The sequence below is a fragment of the Calidris pugnax genome, unplaced genomic scaffold, assembly GCF_001431845.1.
Source record: "Calidris pugnax isolate Ruff unplaced genomic scaffold, ASM143184v1 scaffold41, whole genome shotgun sequence".
Taxonomy (NCBI): Eukaryota; Metazoa; Chordata; class Aves; order Charadriiformes; family Scolopacidae; genus Calidris; species Calidris pugnax.
This window is the reverse complement of record NW_015094509.1, coordinates 11,870,444-11,890,847: the sequence shown is the minus strand read 5'-3', so window position 1 is coordinate 11,890,847 and position 20,404 is coordinate 11,870,444. Positions and strand designations below refer to the sequence as shown.

General features: G+C 36.0%; 1 protein-coding gene across 6 annotated transcripts in view; it reads right to left on the bottom strand.

Annotated features, from left to right (window-relative positions):
• RIMS2 (regulating synaptic membrane exocytosis 2) overlaps positions 1-20,404 on the bottom strand; it is a 457,774-nt gene that overhangs the window by 118,498 nt on the left and 318,872 nt on the right. For 5 of the 6 annotated variants that reach the window (XM_014965521.1, XM_014965515.1, XM_014965517.1 and 2 more), the window contains 2 exons: positions 20,136-20,315; positions 18,900-19,009 (listed from right to left, as the gene is read on the bottom strand). In XM_014965521.1, the coding sequence (XP_014821007.1) occupies positions 18,900-19,009; positions 20,136-20,315 (290 nt within the window). Of the gene's footprint in view, positions 1-2,127; positions 2,179-18,899; positions 19,010-20,135; positions 20,316-20,404 lie in introns of those variants that run through there. The other variant, XM_014965519.1, reaches the window with a different exon arrangement.

Sequence of the window (20,404 nt, the reverse complement as noted above, 5' to 3'; positions counted from 1 at the left end):
CAGAATGCAAATCCTGGAAGCTACACTGACTTGTTACTCTGGTACCCCTCCACTTCTACCACTTCAGTACATAGAGCTATTTGACAAACAGAATCAGTTTGGAAAAACAACCTAGCAATACAGGTATGTACTATTTGGTGCCCATTGTAGAGTGTTCAGAACCACCTCGGATGTTTCAGCCCCATGTGCCACTGTCCCATGTGAACTTATCATGGAAGATGCTACTAATAATGCAAATCAGGGCAGAATTTATGCTCCTACCAGTCATCAGCCCTCACAGAAAGACCTAGGGCTGTAGAATGCAGAACACGATTTTTACTCAGCTTTATATCTATTCTAGAGTTTGACAATTGTGACTGTGGTTTTCCAAACAAATTCTGTATATTCTCTGCAGCACTGAAGATCAGTGGTACTATTCCAGAGGAAAACAGGTAAAAATCAGATAAATACTGTTTTAATACACAAAACAGTTCTAAAGTGACAGCTTTTTTATGTCTATATTTGTTTCTGGGTTCCAAAATCTAGAGCACCCCAAGAGCAGGCATCTCATAAAATATGGCTCCCATTTCTAAAAAAATGGTGAAGGTGGCTCTAAACAAGTATTGCTAATAACTATGAAAGTGTCATCTGCCTAGACCACAGTTCTAAGCTCACCACAGCTAAGAGGTGGAGATAATGTTCTTACCTAGCTAATATGTAAGGGAAAAATCTGGGCAGAGGCATTATTCTGCAGAACTTGCCCTGGAAATGCAACAGTGAAGATCTGTTCACTGTACTTGAATCTGTCATGCAATAGTTAAAACACTCAGTTGGAAAAGAAAATACATTATATTCTGATCCTGGCTCTTATGAGTACTTGTTTTATGCTGTAACTTTCTCAAATGCATTAAAAATTGAGGGAACACAAAACGCAACTGCAGGTCTGGCCTTTTGCAGCTGGGTTCCCTAATTCCTAGGTTACTGCCAATCCAGATTTTGCTGCTCTTCTTCAGCTCAGAATCTTGCATTTTCAGCTGTACAACAGTTGAGCTACAAACAAAACCTTGGAAATGATCATTATATAGGTGAGCCTAAAACTGAGATTACAGCATTAATTTTGGAGGTGGCAAAATTGGCCAATCTTGTAAACTTTAACTTGTGTGATGGGGAAAAGTGTTGTTACTAGAATAAGTGAGATAACTGATGTGCCCAACAGGGAGGTATTTGCAGCCCAAAACTGAACCTAAATAGTTTTATAACTGAAAAATTCCATTCACTTGAGTAGACATGTATCAACCTTTAAATAAAGGAAGGAAACCTGCAATTTAAAGATTTTCCTCTCCTCTCCCCTCCCCTCCTCTCTCCTTCTATATTCCTTACAGTGTGCTTATCACCATAAGATCACAGTGCCTTTTGCAAGTGCATAAATTAATGTGATTAGGACCTTTTATCGTCTGATTCAGATGAGAGAACAATACTATTATTATTATTATTATCATCATTATCATCATGATTATTACTAGTTTTACTTTTTATTGCTATACATTTGTAGGAATGAAGATAAAGTTGAAGATTTGCACTTTTTGTTTGGGGTGGAAGAAAGTTTGTGATAGTTTTTAGTTTCAGAAGAAATCCATTCATGCACAGGACGGAGGAAGGAAAAGTTTTTAGATTTGAAAACTCCAGCTATAGGGAGATGTAAAATGTAGCTTGTATAAAAATTGCATCAGAACATTATTTCTGCCACGTGTGATGGTGCAAGAAGGTTTCAGATTCAAGTCTTTAGAAGATGACTCTCCCACCATACATGCAACAGATAGCTTGGTTTGGTCAACTAAATAAAAATCAACGTAACTCATATTTGGATTCACACAGATAAATCATAACAAAATTCAAAACTAAAAAGCAAGCTAAGTCTAATATTGTGCCAGAACACTTCTTGTCTAATGCATGTGCATTCTAACACAATTGTTTACAAAAGCAGATCTAATGTGGCTATTCTAAAACAGAGCTATGGTCTCTACATACTAAAAATTTCACACCAAAGTGAAAAAAAATAAGGTACATCAAGCACACACGCATTACAAAAGCATGAAATGTGTTTTTATAGTCTCATGCTTTCATGTGGTTTTCCAAACCCTGACAAACCTGGCTCAGAATGGTGTTTCTTTTTCGGCAATGGTTTGTCATCAGTTATTGTACCATTCACCTTTTTCTGCTGGTCCTCCCATGTAACTTCTAGCATAAACCAAAAAAAATCAGAAATATTATCTAGCTTATATTATAAGACACCTAATATAACTTGGGACAACTTGATCTAAACAAATGTACTATTATTAACATGGCAAAAATGTAGATTAGTTCTTTAATTTAGAGGCCTGTGGTGGAGAGAATTAGTAAACATCTTAAATATGGAACAGAACACACTATACGAAAGTTAGTATCTATATAATTTGTTCAAATTTTCTTCTCTCTCACACTTAACAATTGGAATAAAAACTCAGGAGGTTATTTACACAATAATTTGTTTCATTTTTAAAAGTTAGTACTCTATAATCTGTAACTTCTTACAGTATCTTTGTGCTTCTGTGAATTAAAAAGGAAATTAAAAATATTTTGGTAAAAAAGTCTTTGCAAAGGTATAATTCAAAAAAAGAAATATACAAAACAAAACTAAACCAGCAATTGTGTGTTTACTTTAAATTGACAAAGTATTCTTAACAATGAGTCAAAAGTTAAGTCAAAACTAGGTTGGATTGACTTTCTAAATGTGGGATTTGATTTAAATTCAGTTTTTATTTTAGGCAGTTTAAGTTACTCAGAAAGAACTCTCTTGCTAATTATGGATCCTGTGTCCTGAAACTGGCATTTCTTACCTAACGGCTCAGAAAAAGAGGTATGAATAGGAGCAGGTACACTCTCTTCCAGACAGAAACTCCACTCTCTATACTTGCAAGACATTAGTCTTTCTGAGGTTGTCAGATATTTTTTGTCTGCACTTTAATTCTCCATCTTCTCAAAAAGTAAACATGTAAAAATGGTATCTTTTGGCACGCTGCCTTATCTGTGGCTGTTGTGGTTCTGTGACAGGCTGTCCTATACAAGATGGCCTTGATTTTTCAAAATGACAGAGTTGTAGGCTTCAAGTAATACATCAATAAAATTGTCAATATAACGATTTAATGACAGCACAGATATGCACGCTGAAACAGAAGCTGTCATTTTTGAAGTACCACATGTACAAAGTACTAAATAAGAAATTTCAAAAGGAACATTCTGTTTCCAAACTGTGGAAATAAAATTTGATTATGTTTCTTTCTAAAAAAAGTATGATTCTTTCTTTTTCTCTAAGAAAATACACATTTAGCAATAAAATATTTACTGTTGCCATCTACACTTCCAGAAGTGTCTTGTTAACTAATGCACACAAAAAAAAAATCAATGACCTTAGTAAAACTACCTTTGAATTTAAGGACTTGTCAGCACTAGGAAAAAACAACATTAGACAATCATTTAGCTCAAATAGTGGAGATAATCAGAATATGATAAGAAGTAGGCAGAGAGTAATCTCAAACACAAGATTTTTTTAGGATATATAACAAATAGTCTAAATACTGAAGAATATCAGGAAGCCCAGAGTGATTTCCATGCAGTTTTAGAAGGCAGGATGTTCTTGGTCAGAGTTCTTTGTCAGAACTTATTCAGTTCTGAACCTAAAACCTGTAGTTTGCTCAGTCACCAAAATCAATTATAGTGATTTTATAGTTCCCTATGAAAAGAAAAGCTTTCCTAAACCTTGCTAATTTTTTGAGAGCTAAGTACCTAGAAAACAGTTAACCCACTTGGAAGCACTCTAAAAGTGCTTCTATAACAACACATGAACTGACAAGCATGATGAAATGAATATCAAATTAAAATAGAGCTCTTTGAATAAATATTTGTGCCATGTGTTAACATTTAAAACAAAACAAAACAACTAAAAAAAACTATTTTAAAAAGCAAGACGGGCTACTTTTTTATGCTTATAGTAATAGTGACAGTATGAGCATGTAAACACTTTCAGAAAAGGTTCCAATGACCATCCTTCTATAGCTTTAGTTATTCTTACAGCACGTCAGCATTAAATTCAAATGGCTTCTTAATTTTACCGGCAGTTAAGTACAACTCTTAGTTTGAGTATAAGCAGAGTGGAGATACTCCAGATCAGGTGAAAAGCTTCATTGACTTCTAGGACATTGCGAGAGTTTGGTGAGTAAGGGTTATTATGTCAATGGAGAAATAGAAAATAGATACATCCATTAGATTTGCTCCAACATTTTACCTTTTCTTCACCATTTTCTAATTCATTTTCCATCTCAATGCTCTACAAAGCTAAGAAAATATGTTGTTATATGAGAGCTCTCTGTTTGGGAACTAGTAAGAATGCTGATGAACGGGCACCATGCTAAATTTCAGTGCTGCCCGTATCCTCTCTGGTTAGATAAATATGCATTATAGTCTCTAAAATCTCTTTTTTTTTTTTTTTTCCCAGGGCAAAGGGACACTATCCATCCCCCTTTTTTAACCAAAGCCAACTTTGGTCAAATCTTGAACATCTGGAAAGAAACCATACAGTTTTCTAGTTCATCATTCCCCTCTTATCACTCTCACTTCCCTTATAAATGAACTTCAACCTGTCTTCTGTTGCGATAATCAGTTTGAAATGTATAAAGAAAGGTGTATAATTATTAAATATTTATACAAAAAGACCTCACGTAGATTATATAAAATATGAGATTCTTGAGTCAGAATATCGTGGTTACCCGATGCCCCTTTGGGGCTAGCAGGATTTGACAGGTGCACTGATCCAGATCTTTCCCATCAGTATGAAAGGTACAATCTTTAGATGCAGTTGTTTCATTAGATGCGGTGGTTGCACCGACCCCCTGGGCACTGCCCCCCACAGTGAATTAGTGCAGCTGGGCTCTCCCCACTGCACCTCAGGACGGCACTTGCTTGTGTGCCAGTTCCCCTTGAAGAAGATGCTCACTTGTGCTGCTGGGAGAGGGGGGTGGTGCTCTCCAGTACATCCGGTGTTACCTACAACCTCAGCATTTCTTACATTTTTGTTTAGAATAATAGATATGAAAAATATGGAAATAATATATGATAAGAATAACTCTAGCACATCTCCAGCTTTTCTGAATTTCTAAACACTCCGACTTAGTACCAGGAATGTTGCAGTTGAAATGGAATGATGCAGAAAACTGCAGAAGTAGAAGACTATGCCGCAAAATACCATATGCTAATGATGATGAGTTTTCTTATGCAAATACTACCCCCCTCCTTTCTTTTCTCCACACTAGAGACTGTAATAGCCCTTTTCACAATCACCCTTTGCCTCAAACATTTTTATATACTTTTACTTGAATTTTTCTTTTTCTATTAAATCAACTCAGCTTTTTTTATTCTTTTCAGCAACTAAATTTTCTGTGAACCGATTTTTATCAGTGCATTTCTAGTTTTAGACTTTTAATTAGGTTATCATAAAGTCTTCACTTTTTCATTAGGAGATACTTAATTTAGTCATCTTTTCCTGCAAACGAAAAATCCTCAGGACTTCTTTCTATTTTTAATTTTATAAGATGAATGCTTAGAAAGGAATCATGTTCTTAATAATATATGGTGATAACTACTGTAAAAATGAGTCAAAAGCGGATTTGGCTGGTGTTTCTTAAACACACAGCAGCACAATAACAAGCCACTAGAACTGTGAGATAAACTGTCAAAAGCTGAGAACGTTCAAATGTTTTGAACGAGATACTCGAGGTCCTGATGTCATGTATTAAGAATAAAAATAATTCATTAAGGACATAGATAAAGCTAAATTAATGATATACTAGTTTTAGCCATCAGTCTCAAGAACTCAAAGAGAAATATTCTCGGCTGTGTCAAACCCCTACTAGCGGAAAGCAAATGGCTTCCAGTCATGATACATGAGTCATCTCAGGTGTACTACATTGTATCTGGAATGAATCCAGGCCCACCTCGCACCACCAGCATGCTGCTAATGGCATCAAGGCCAGCTCCAAGTGACACAGAGTCAGCAATGAAGGCTTTATGCCAGATTGCTGCTGCTCCTACATCAGAGAAACCCACAGCTGCCTCAGTAAAACAGGGCTGATGTTCCCCTATCCTGCTGTAACGGGAACTAGACTCATCCATTATCTGAAGACAAACAACATCACTCATATTCTTTTTCTGACAAACTTAGAGCAAGACCTCCTGTCTCTTCAGGTAACATTCCACAGTCAATCTGAGGACACCGATTCTCAGATTCCCCTTTTGACACAGTAAGAGTTCATCTACATTTTTCCCTCCATACACTGGAAGAATATTTTAAAGAATGATTCTATATATTAGAGTCCATTCACCTAAGACATGATGATCTGTCTTTTCTCTGAGGAAGAAAATTTGGGCCTTGCATCTTAAAGCATTGTCCTAAATGTTGGTACAGTGCGGACCGTACAGAGGCAGGGACAGCATCTCTCCCTTGTGCCTTTTATGAGCCAGACGATCAGCTCACACACACACAGTCACGCACCTTCACAGGGAAGCAGCTTGCACTTTCGTGCCAAAATAACAAATGAATGCTGGGATGTGTTAATAACACTTTCAAATAAATAGACTGCTGTTCATAAATGGCTATGTAAGCATCACTTATATCGTGGTTTTAGCTAATGCAGCATGCCAATAAAAATTCTAACATATCTTAATTATTTATTATTTTGATTTAATCTTCCTTACTGAACTACATATTCTGAAAAAAAAAAAAAAAAAAAAAGCCACCCTGGGCTTCATTCCCTGGGGCTGCAGTGGGAATACATTAAAAGAACTTTAATGGAAGTCATTAGGTAGGCAATAAAAAATATTGCCACATTATCTACATTTAATACTATCATTACTAGCGTAACAAAAATGACAGTGCACTGTAGGTTATTCCTTTACTCCAGAAATGTTTTCTTCAATTTGAGTTTAAGGCTACATTAATTATTTGTAGCTGTAAAGCACTTAACAAGCCTAGTCCAGTAGCAGCCTCTTCTCATCATATTCCCTAGCTGCAAATTCCATCAATTCTGTTCTAAACTTATTTTTAAAATGTTTTACTAGTGGATCCCTCTATATGGGGAATAAATTGATTGAATCTTCTATTTCTTATTTTAAAGAAAACTGTAGATTTTGTAGGTCTCTGAGACCTACTCAAGCAAGGTCACAGAGAGTACACACTGCAATATCACTTAGTAAAGTCACAGGCTACCTTTAGCTAAAAATCAAAGTATCATGTTGCCATTTTCATAAATATAATAAGAGTTGTAAAACATGAAGAAAAACTTAAATGCACCAGACTAGTCAGAAGAAAAAATAGTCAGTTAATGGTACATTAAATATGTGTATATTAATATTTAATACATGATATTTAAATATCACAAAGTAGCTATATTGGTTTTAAGCCACTGTCAAAGCTTTTTTTTTTCCAGGACTGTCTGGGGCAGGTGGAGGATTTGTTTGTTTGTTTCATAGCTTCTTATATGTTTTTAAAATATGGCAGTTTTGCTCCCTCTTCTGGTTATATGCCTGAAACACGTTAGAAAGGAATGCAATACAGCTGGCCTGCTGGCCTATTATGAATAGGGGGATTTTGATTATCTCAGAAGAGTCACCTGTGTAGACAAGCACTGCAGGTTTATGTCAGCAGGACTGATTTAAGGCAGGAGAAAGGGTGCAGACACCTTACCTGCCAGCCTGGGAGATGAAAATTGTTAAGCATTCCTGATTCCCATAATATAGACAAAGCTGTTGTGTAATTATGTAAAAAATTCTAATGAGCGAGGGTACTGATAACCTGAAAAGCTTAAAATTCTACTTTAGTAGCTATATGATCTTTTATGCACCCTAAATTAAGACAGTAAAGGACAGAATTACCAGGAGCTTTTTCTCACAAACCCAAATGATCAAAAAGTGTCATACAAAATGCATGAAGGAGAAAAGACCTGAAAGAAATATGAAAGGGATAATGTTTTTGGTAATAAATACTCAAAAATTACCATTCTTTTGGAGTAAAAGAACTCTGCAAAAGAACCTTCTAAGACACAAAATGGGCACTCTAGAGAAATTAATAAATACATTAAAACAAAGTATTTTAAATACAGGTTAGTAGCATTTAGTTTCTTGTGCAAAGTACATCTTTCAGGCTCTATAATTAAGTATAAAAAAATATTGGTTTTGTTGGAAGAGTGGAAGATAAACTGAGAACAAGAACAGCTTTATCCTGACTTAATCACTGATTATTATTTTGTTAACCTCGTCAAGTCAGTGGCAAAAGCCTCCAACTTTACCAGGATTGGAATTTGGATCTTAAAAGTATAAAGCACTGAGTTATCTGGTAATTAGCATGCATTACAGCTGCAGCAGCAGACTTGTGGCATTTGAATTCACTCGGGACTGTGCTGGCACAGCCACTGGAGTCAGGGAGGTGACCCCGTGCGTTGCTCTGCTGGGCTGCCAGCACTGCCCCATCTCTGCAAAAGCCCTCTACACTGGATAATAAGTATTACAAACGGTGTGGTTTTCCCTGCAATGCAATGAATTAGCATAGGCAAAACTGAATCCCTACTCTCCTGATACCTATATTCCCTCTGCTAAGTTATTCTAGGGAAGAGAAACCTAGGAATAGACCACAACAGTGGGCTAACCCCATGTGCGCTCCTGGGAGAGAGGGAAGTATATGACTGAATATCCAAATTTTAATAAAGCCAAGGCACTATCTATATGATATTTCATTCACCGGCAAACGATATTGATGAGACAAAGTCTAAATGTAATATGGCTTTAGAAGAACACGGAAAAATAATAACAGATTTATTCAAAATTATCAAAGCAATTTAGAAGCATGAACTCGGATGTAACTTCAAAGGAAGCTGTGGCTGTTCATGGCAACATTCCTGTTCTATTTTTAGATAATAAATCTAAATTTCCATGTTAACATTTCAGTGCTTTGAATTAAGCTTATTTCTACAGCATTTGAAAAAGAAGAGAATATCGAACATAATAAGAACTAGACAATAGAGATGATTTCTAATAACATAAGCCTTTCTCTCCCAGTATATGCTAATTAAAATCGTCCAGCTCTCCTGTGACTAGCAAAAATGTGTCAAACTTGTAAAATACATAGCCAAGTGACGTACAAGTATATAGACCTGGTAAAAAGTGGAAGACAATACAAAATACGTCTGCAAAGTGTACTTGTATCTTAGAGCAAGGCAGACTGAGCCTAAATGAACAAAAGTAAAAAAAATTCCCACAAGTTCTAAACAGGCAACATGATCGTATAGGTAGGTGGTGAAAACTACATCTTCAATAATACAGCTAGCTGTAAAAAAAATAAATCTAGAGCTTTTGATTCCAAGAAAGATTTAAAAACCATAGTTGAAAATAATTATTTTAACTGCAAGTAAAACAACAGATTAAAACTGAACATACATGAACTTACTAATTTTGAACTAGTAGAACTAAGGAACACACACATGCAGCAAAAAGCAAGTATTTCTCGAACACCCACAATTCACAAGCAATATCATCATCAACTTGCCTTTTCGCCCATTAACAGGTGGGGTTTGATGTTTTTCCTCATAATCTTTATAACATTAAAAACAGACAGTGGTGATTAACAATTGGAACAGCTACTACAACAAACAACACAACTAAAGCACAGACAAATATTTTGCAAACTAGGTTAGCACAGCTCCATGCACTATGCTGGAGTTATCACAAAACACACAGAGTGAACAGCACACAATACACACACCAGAGAACAGTACACACAGAGAGACAGAACCACAACAAAAGCAAGAAAAATGTAAGGTGTATTATAAGGAAAAATGCAAAGATCTTTAAGGACACTTTGGACGGTTAAGTGAAAATAACAATTAAAAAAGAATAATAAACCTGCTTGCCATCTGCCAAGTCTTGAAATTACTCTAGTATCCAGACTTCTGAACAAGTAGTGAGCCTTACTATAGTAATTATTCCTTATTTTATTTTAAGAATAAAATAGTGAGCCATACATTCTTTGAAATGACAATGGAAGTATGGTCCAGGGCGTGGGATTTGAAAAAAACATGTGATTCAGGCACTGAAATTTTTAAGCAGGGATGGCATTTTAGGCATGCTTACACTTAGCTAGAAATTGTTACTACCAGCTAGTACTAGATGTATTTCTTGCTCAGCTTGCCATTTTTTTGAGCCACCCTTCTGGAGCACCTAATTCTCTCCACATAACTGCAGTGACACCCTCAGTGCATTGTCCTTCTCCGGGCTTCATTGCATGGACCATGAGGTATGTACAATGCTGCCTACTTTTAAGCAGTTAAGTTTAGCGTTGGTCTGACTGCAAATATTTATAACCAGAAAAGCTTATCTGCTGCTCTTCCACATCCACCACAGTTGATGTATTGTCAATTATTAACAGAGCTAACAAATTTTTTTAAGAAAAGATTTAACTTGAAGAGCTAACAGAATGTAACCTATTAACAGTGCATGTAAATGCATATTTATGCTTTTATGATTCTTCCTTTGAGAAAGAAACTTAAGAGCAGAAAAATGATGGCTGAAAAAATCTTTTGATCTCTGCATGTCTTTGAACCTGTACAGTGTGTATTTTCTGAAATTAGAAGGTAGTCATAGATTTTAGTCACATGGTATTTGAGTTGAAAAAATACTTGCATTTGTTTGATTTTATCATCACCTATCATTACACTAACTTCCCTTTTTTACCAACTGAACTGTCTTCTAAGCAGGATGAGGGATATGATACACAATATTCAAAGTATTTCAATGTAATGCAGTTTCCTACTATTGTTCAGCATCATCAGTCACGTATGCAAACTAGGGAAGAAGTCTCATGATACACTAATGTTTACTTCCCTGCTTGTAAAAAGTATCACTGCAAAGTAGAGAGCACCATATCTAAAAAGTGTCCACTCAGATCTGCTAAAACTGTTAACTTGATCATAGTGACAGAGTACCTTCACAAAGAGGGATTAAAAAAAGTTAGAAATTTATTTTTGCAGGTTGAACTTTTTTAAGCATTCACAAACTGGTAAATAAACTATGCTTTATTGAACTTGTCTGTGCTTTTCTTACATAACATGAAGTAATTATTGTCTGGATTTTGACTTTTAATATATTTACAAGCTGTGTGGAAAAGCCTCCCTACGTGCTCAGGGGAAAATGTTTCTAAAGGAGATAGGCACTTGTGGTCAGACAGACCTGCCTCGACCTCTGATTCCTGAACTCCAATACGCTTGTTTTCTTCATCTCCTGCTGCATTTGTATAAGCAAGGTATGACAGGGGGGAAAAAGCAAGACAAAAACATGCATGCTTTGTTACAAGCTGTTCAAATACAACATAAACATCAAACAAAAGACATTCACAATAACATACAAACCCTCAGTCTGTGGCATAAATTATTTTTTGAGTGAACCAAAGATTAAATAAATCCTTGTGTTCTTTTTCATTAATATCTTTGGTTTACTCCAATAAGATCCTTCTGCAAGTAATGATGGTCATATGCAGCCCTTAATATCCCTTGTTGCCAATTTCTTATTAAATTATTGAAGCACTAGAAAGCAGACAAAATGTACCAAAGCAGAGAAAGCAGACATATATTGGTATATAATTGGTTTAAAAGCATCTTCTGCTTGGCTTTGCTTTAGTTTTTCTAGAAATAAAAGTTCAAGCCTCTGTTCTCAAAAAGCATATTTAAAATCATGTCTAAATTGTAAGCAAGAGGGCATACCCAGTACAGAAGTGCAGAAGAAACAATGCAAACATTTTTCCATCTTGGGAAAAAAATAAATCCTCAGTTTCCCAGATAATATACTTTTAACCTGGATTTCAGAGTAGTTAAAATTCAGAAAGAAAGACACCTTTCCATCAGTAACTATAGCTGCCTAGAGCATATCTAAAATACCAGAGAACACTGAAATAGTTGGAAATAATGGTGAAAATACAGTTAGTGATGAGCAACACAAATGTATTTCCTTTATGTCATTAATAAAGAATCATAATTTTCTTTTGTGACAATCTTCATCTAATACCAGGGTAACAACAGTAATGATACAGAAGAGTGTTAAGCTGAATAACTAGTGTACCATATGCCTACTTTAATTTAAATGTCAGTTATCCATTAAACACTGTTTTGATGTGATGCAATATACTGTAGTTTTTCAAGGTTCAGATTTTGATTATTTATTGATTTTTTGTGTTCTATTTCCAGATTTTTTTCCCAGTTTTCTCATTACTTCTATAGGTTTATGTGCAACTAAATATCTCATTGAATTATTTGACATCAGGTTTAGCTAGCATGTAATAATAACTTAAAAACTACTTGTTCTAGCAGGTTACTGTTAATAGGGAAAGAGATTTAGGTTATAATCAAAACCAATGCAATGAAAGCTAGTGTCCACATATATTTCTGCTCCATAGTTCTGCAATAAAATCATTACATTGAAAATTCCAATTAAAATATTCAGCAGGGACACCATCTATACAGTTAATTTTCCCTTACAGAAAATCATGTACAGGAGGTGTGCCAAAGACTTTAAAAAAATTGATTCTAGCAGAATTGAACTAAAATGTTTTTGGCATGTTGGTACCCTGAAACATGAATAAACAACAACTGTTATAAGCACAGTCTTATGACTTCTTACTCATTTTTCTTTATGCCCTTCAGACCTACACAGTAAGACCTTCAACTGGCATATAGAAAGACGTGTTTAATTCCTCCTTTTGCCAATCCAAGAAAAAAATATGAACTATTATTGCTAAAAATTATGAACCCGCCTTTATGCAGTCCTGAGTAACGGGCTCTAGGCGTTCCTGCTTTAGCAGGGGAGTTGGACTAGGTAATCTCTAGAGGTCCCTTCCAACTCTGACAATTCCTTGATTCCATGATTACTCCCCTTGAAAGGTTGGAACCTTTCAGTTAAGCACCCTAAGCCCTGTGTAACATTTCTTCAAGTTTTTCTATGGAAATTGTACTAATGCAAATACAGTATTTTAATGTTCTTCAATGGCTGTGGCCTCTGCCACCTCTCAGGAGAGTGAACTAAGCACCCACAAGTAAAACCCAAAGGTATGTTCTTGCACATTCCTAACTAAAATAAAAAAAACAAGGTAGATTCATGCATTATCCTGAGGCAGCCTTGCTATGATGTTAACTATTCTCCCTGCTTTCCAGTCAAGCGCACATAACGCAAGTTGCCCCTTGCAAGCGCAAAGGTGACTAACATCGGTCAGTCAGTACCACAGAAATACCCACATAGGCTGTTGTGTTCGACTAAGTCATCAAGTTCCCAGATAAGCTGAAGGTAGTCCAAGTTCCTATCCTATATTATATGCATGTGATCCATCAGCTTTTGCAAAACAAACCACCTGTATGCCACGTATTTTTAAGAACCTGTGAAATCACAGCTGACAGAGTATGCTATAGTTATGACCAGCATGAATACAGGTTCTCTGCAATTGCATTATAATAGTCTTTGTCTCCTATCAAACTATGACAGGGCACTGGAAAACACACAGTAAAACTTCTTTTCATTTTGAAAAATTATGTCTCATTTAAGAAAGAAATTTTGTTCCAAAAGAGACAAGATCTCTTAAAATAAACAGCATGTCTTTTCATCTGTCAATAGTATCTGTGTTTTCCTAACCATGAGACTGTCTCAGTAACTTGCACTCCACGCTGCGTAAGTTGCAACAACAATACAATTGACACTATAGACATTTCCTTTTTAAAGATTTGAAATTGTATCTCACAGGTAAAAAACTGGAATTACGGCCGATAGCTATCACTGATTAAATCTAATCAACTACCCCTGTTAATTCCATTCATAGATAATTTTATTCTGGAATAAGATCACCCATACCAGAAGTTGAGGAGATAGTTAATCAGCATTTATGTCAGCTTTTGCAGACTCTGAAATAACTTTCCCAACACACAAGATTATTATGAGATCATGTAATTAAAGTTTGCACAAAAGAGCATAAATAGAAGGGAAATCCTCACTAAGCTCTACTATTTCCTACATTTCTGAGTACTTAATTTTTATACTGAAAAGGTTTTATTACATTTGTTTTTCTGACATAATTTTCTAGGTTTTTTTGATTGGGTGGATGATTGCGGGGTTTTTTTGTAGGGATGAAGAAAGAAAGGGCTATGTTTATTTTTAAGAGGAATAGGAAAAATCTATATTAGGAAAAAATTATATCTCTCTGATTAGTAATCAACAACAAATTGAAAGGGCTAATACGGAGTACTTTCAAGAGCACTTTATGGTGTTCCATTTTAATCAGCAGCAAGCAGTCATTGAGTTCATCCTTCTACCAAGGTGAGTAAGAACAAAGAAACGCACTGTATCCACATATAAATGAAAAAAAATCATCACACCTTTAAAACTATAAATATTCCAGTATTCACTTATTTTTTGTAGAACATATAAGAGTACTAAACCATTTCATTGCTAAAACCAAGCTCAATTTAATACTACTGTTTTTCTACACATTTTCATTAAAAACAAGGTATCTGCATCCTAGCATAATTAAAAAATATACATGCAAAAGTTCCACTAAAAAAAAGGTCTCCTTGCATTTCAGTAGTGAAAATCCGGTAAAACCTTAAGTGGTCCCAGACTTCTTCTAGAACTATTTTCCAGCCATCTAACATGAAAATATACTAAACTAACAAAGTCTAAAGCAAAATCCAAACTACCTAGATGCTTGCGATATGTTATGGCTAGATAAGATAATGGCATCCATTTTAGAGATGACTTCCAATTCCTTTTTGTCTTCACAAAGGGCAAATCGTGCCTGACAAATCTGATGGCCTTCTACAAATCACTACAGCATTGGTAGAAAAGGGGAGAGCAACAAACATCATCTACCTGGACTTACGCAAAGTGTTTGACACTGTCCCTCATGACACCCTTGCCTTTAAACTGAAGAGACATGGATCTGATGGGTGGACTGTTTGGTGGATCAGAACTGGCTACATGGCCACACTCAAAGGGTTGCGGTCAATGACTCAATGTCTAAGTGGAAGCCAGTGGCGAGTGTCATTCCTCAGGGGTCAGTACTGGGACCAGTGCTGTTCAACATGTTTGTCGGACACATGGACAGTGGGATAGAGTGCACCCTCAGCAAGTTTGCCGACAACACCAAACTGTGTGGTGCAGTCAACACACTGGAGGGAAAGGATGCCATCCAGAGGGACCTGGAGAGGCTTGAGGAGTCGGCTCATTTGAACCTCATGAAGTTCAACAAAGCCAAGTGCAAGGTCCTGCACCTGGGTCACGGCAATCCCAGGCACAAATACGGGCTGGGCAGAGAATGAATTGAGAGCAGCCCTGAGGAGAAGGACTTGGGAGCGCTCGTGGATGAGAAGCTCAACATGAGTTGGCAATGTGCACTGGCAACCCAGAAAGCCAACCGTATCCTGGGCTGCATCAAAAGAAGTGTGGAGAGCAGGTAGAGAGGCAATTCTGCCCCTCTACTCTGCTCTCATTGAGACACCTGTGTCCAGCTTTGGAGTCCTCAGCACAAGGACATGGACCTGTCCATGTCAACATGTCCAGAGGAGGGCCACAAAGATGATCAGAGGAGCACCTCTCCTATGAGGGCAGTCTGAGAGAGTTGGGGTTGTTCAGCCTGCTCAAGAGAAAGCTCCAGGGAAACATTATAACGGCCTTTCAGTACCTGAAGGGGGCCTACAGGAGAGATGGGGAGGGACTCTTGATCAGGGAGTGCAGGAATAGGACAAGGCATAATGGTTTTAAACTGAAAGAGGGGAGATTTAGATTGGACACTAGGAAGAAATTCTTTACTGTAAGGGTAGCAGGGCACTGGATCCGGTTGCCCAGAGAAGTTGTGGATGCCCCATCCCTGGAGGTGTTCAAGGCCAGGCTGGATGGGGCTTTGAGCAACCTGGTCTGGTGGGAGGTGTCCCTGCCCAGGGCAGGGGGTTGGAACTAGATGATCTTTAAGGTCCCTTCCAACCCAAACCATTCTATGATTTGATTCTAATACAAAAATCTTCTTTCTCATTTAAGGCAAGTATATGCTTCTATAAGAACAGAAAGGACTAGCCTGTGACAACGAGATTTTCTATTTTTCATATAGCCTTCCCAACAACAGGCAACTGTTTTGATTAGCACCAACAGACAACTGTTTTGTTTATCACCAGGGTATATAAGAACACATAAAAAATCTACTCAAATGTCACTAAAGTGTTCAGGTTTACTTGGTGCTCTATTTGTTAAATAATAACATATCACCTTCTACTACAGTCAGCATTTTCGATTCTACTGAATTTCAGTTTTTATCACTGGTACTTCATTTGCTTAAAATAACTTTTTGTAAAATTCAATTCTCCACAGTAAAAAACTGCTATTAATCATAATTAGGTTCTGTCACTGACAGAAGTTAGGTAATCTGCTGTTCTTGTAGAGCGTTATTCCTTTTAAAGAACATTATTATTCCCTTTAAAGAAAAGGATTAGAAAATCCTAAAGGATAGAGAAAGCCTCAAAGTAGAACTATATTCTTATTAGAATATGAGCTCTTAATTCTGACAGAAAATTATACACAATGCCATGTGAAAGCTGTATCTATAGATTATGTTTTTAACTGCAGTGTTTACCACCTTTATACATGTAAAATTCAACATGAAATGTGTCTAGGTAGGTACTATATCTTGACTTATTGATGACGCTTTGATTGTATATTAAAACTCTAGTATCCATGGATTTGACAATTTTCCATAACCCAGATTTTCCAAAAGACTATTTTAGATGGAAGTACAGGAAAATATTCCTCAGTCTTCAAGTCAAAACAAATTGAGTTCCTCAAGTCCCAGCAGTACTTACCAAAGCAAACAATTCTAGCACTCCTATAAAAAATAATTATTTTATTGTATTTATCATATTTCTCTCTGTAGAACCTATAAGTAAATAAGACTGCTACCCTCTCTAACCAAAACACAGTAAAAATATGCAGTACTTCACAACTGATGCCCTAGGGAGCTCACAGTCTAAATAGATATACTAAGCAAAGAGCAGGGAAGAGTGGTAAAACATGAAAGCATATACAGCAATGACAGCAAACGTCATGTGATTACATGTGATTATTCCCTGGCATACCTAGACGCTATTTGATAGAAGCATTTCACAACACATAAGACAACAAAGAAATGAATACACTAGGGTGATGATCTGAGAAAACAGAGTTCTCATATCATGAAGTTTCGCTTCCAAAATGGAAATAAACACTGTAAACACTAAATTAAAAAGTCTGATGAGACAGATACAGTAATACTACATACAGATCCTCAGTGGTATAACCAAGGACTGCAATTGATATCTTGTGGCTTCCTATTAAGGAAATTAAATGGCTTTAATAGTATAAAATATAAGGGGATTCATTTTAAGCAAAATAATTATAACTTTTTGAAAGACTATCTTCATTTGATTAATTTTTGCTCCTTTATTATTTAAAAATTACTTAGTAATACCTAGTACTTGCATAACATTACAACATATTTGAAATAAAAACATTGTTCTGATTAAATGCATGGTTAACATTAAACGTGTCAAATAGCCTCAAATGCTTAAACTTAAATATGTGCCTGAATTGTTAATCCTGAAAAGATATATATCTGTGTACATTAACTGAGATAACTTTTATTACCTGTAGTGTAAACACTTGGTATTTAAAATCAGGTATATGCCTAGGTACTTTTCTAATGATGATCGTATTTATATAATATCATTTATACTGTCTTTTTTTTTTAAGTAAACCCTGTTTAATTTATGAGCCACAGGTCTAAATATAAAAAAGACTAAATAATTATGACAATAATTCTGACTGTGTCTGTGCAATCAAGTAACATCAATTGCAGTTGGGTTTATTTTTCCCTATATAGCCTCTCAAAAAGGCTTGCAGGTGAAAAACAAACCCTCCTTTATGTACAGACCTTCATAAGATTCTATCTCCTTGTCTCCATTGTCTAGGGAAAGTAACAAACACAAAACAAACAAACAAAAAAAAAGGGAACCAAAGGACAGGGGTTAAAAACAACAGAAGTTTTATAAAAGATACAATATACATGTCAAGAAGGATTTAAAAAAGGAGTGTATATGGCCATTTAGACTGATTTTGCACAGCACATCTAGTTATCAGACATAGAAGGGTGAAAATGTATTTGCTATCAAAAACGTGTTTACACCTCTGTTTCTAAACATTTTGGAAAATGTCTCCATTGACCAGTGCTTTTATAAGACACTAACGATAAGCACAATTACAGTACCAGTCAAACGTGAATCACGAAGTATCTTGCTGACCTTTCCTATTTTAAACATTATTACCTGTCTTCTTCCCTTCCCTGTTTCAAGATGCAGAGGTTTTATATTAGCAATGTGTAACACACTCCATGTGAACCCACAAGTGATCAGCTATTCTCCTAACTCCCAAAAGAGCTAGAGTTTTATCGCTAAACAATATACAAAAGATCATTTCCTGTGCCTGTTGAAGTCAATGACAAAGCCCCTATTGAGTTCAAAAGGAACAGGATCATGCTAATAGTTTCGTGTGTATTGCACTGTTGATGATTATTGTACTGCTGATGATCCATTTCATTCAAGAGCATTGTAAATATTAAAAGATAAGACAAGAAAATACAATACAAAATACAATGCTACTATCAGATCCCAATTCTGTACACAAAAACTCAAGAGATTTCAACTGTAGTGCCAGAAGAAAAATAATAAATAAAATCGACCTTCACGACCAATTTTGTAACATCATTAAGGAGAAAACCATACACTTACTTCTCTCCAATGTCCCCTTTGGTGGCAGCTGCGGCAACTGCCTGCCCCGTCGCCCTACTACTGGAGTACTTGATGGACTTGTCTGAACAGACCCAGTTCGAGGATGTGACCTATGAGACACATATCAAAACAAACCATAGCCATTAAATGACAAATTCATCCTAAATACCATCAAGAACTGATAACATGACTAAGTAGGCTTTAGATCACTTGGGACCCTTGCAGTCCTGTGGTGAAACTATTATCTCTTTTCAGAAAAAGACCTGATTAAAAAAAGAAATCTCTCTGTGAAAAAGAAGAAAAGAAAGCCAAACTAAGGCTGAACATCCATAAGATGCTTGTTTACACAGTCAAGACAGAAAATGTATTGTGTGTATATTCATGTGCATATAGATATAATACCCACATACACATAAATTTATCCACAGGTTGAATTCACCGATCTTTACTCAGCTTGTATTGGGTTGAATTACCATTGAGTGGCAATGAAATTACAGGGATTTCTCTGAACAAAGTATAAACTGAGAAAAGATGCTGGTATTTGACTCTCTCACTGGTGATTTGATGTTAATAACTAACTTTCATGACAACAAAAAAAATGTATTCTGCAGTTCTAAAATCAGGAGAGGCTTTACTGAACATAAACTAGACCAAAATGTACTCATCTTTTTATTGTATTTTGTTTATTTAAGCTAAAACTAATGTATAGACATCTTTAAAATGTCAATCAGTAAAGTATAGCACTCAAACAGGAACAATACAGACTATGGCACAGTAAAATGTAGTCAGAGAAAATGGTGGTTTAAATGGTAATTGATAGACAAAGTTAGTACAGTCCATTAAAAGAAACTTTTTTTTTTTTAAAAAAATAGTTTCATTTGATGTTATGATGGTTGTTCCATAAGCGATGTCTGATGAACACAAACAATTTCTCATTCTGTAAGAGAAAAATATGATAATTATGAGGTGCTTTATGTGGGAAACCATCCAGGATTCCTGATAAATGAGAAATCACAAACAAATGTAGTTAAATACTGTTAGCAAACAATTTGCAATGGCAGCCACACCATTATATCCAGAGCAGAATATAAATAGTGTGTTGGCACTGAAAGGGTTAGTATCTATTGCTACGAGTGATCAGCTAAGGATGAGGCGATACCAATTAGCTACTGGGAAAATAAAATGGTGAGCTGGTGGGGCAGAAGGGGATTAGTCTGATTGATTTGTCTGTTTCACCTCGGTAAGGCAGGTGAAGGAGGGGCAGATCTTCCAGTCATTAATGAAGGCATCGACCTGATGATGTTTGAGTCAGGACGCTCTGTGGATCGGGAGCGGGAGTTGGTCCGCTCTAGCATAGGACGTTGCTCTGTTGATCTGGATCTTTGATATGGCTGTCTATCTGCTGCTTCACAATTCCTGTAATGTTAGTCAAAAAGCAGCTCAGTTGACCTTTGACTTTTCTATTAATTATAAAATATGCTCATGATACTGGTTTGGAGCAAAGC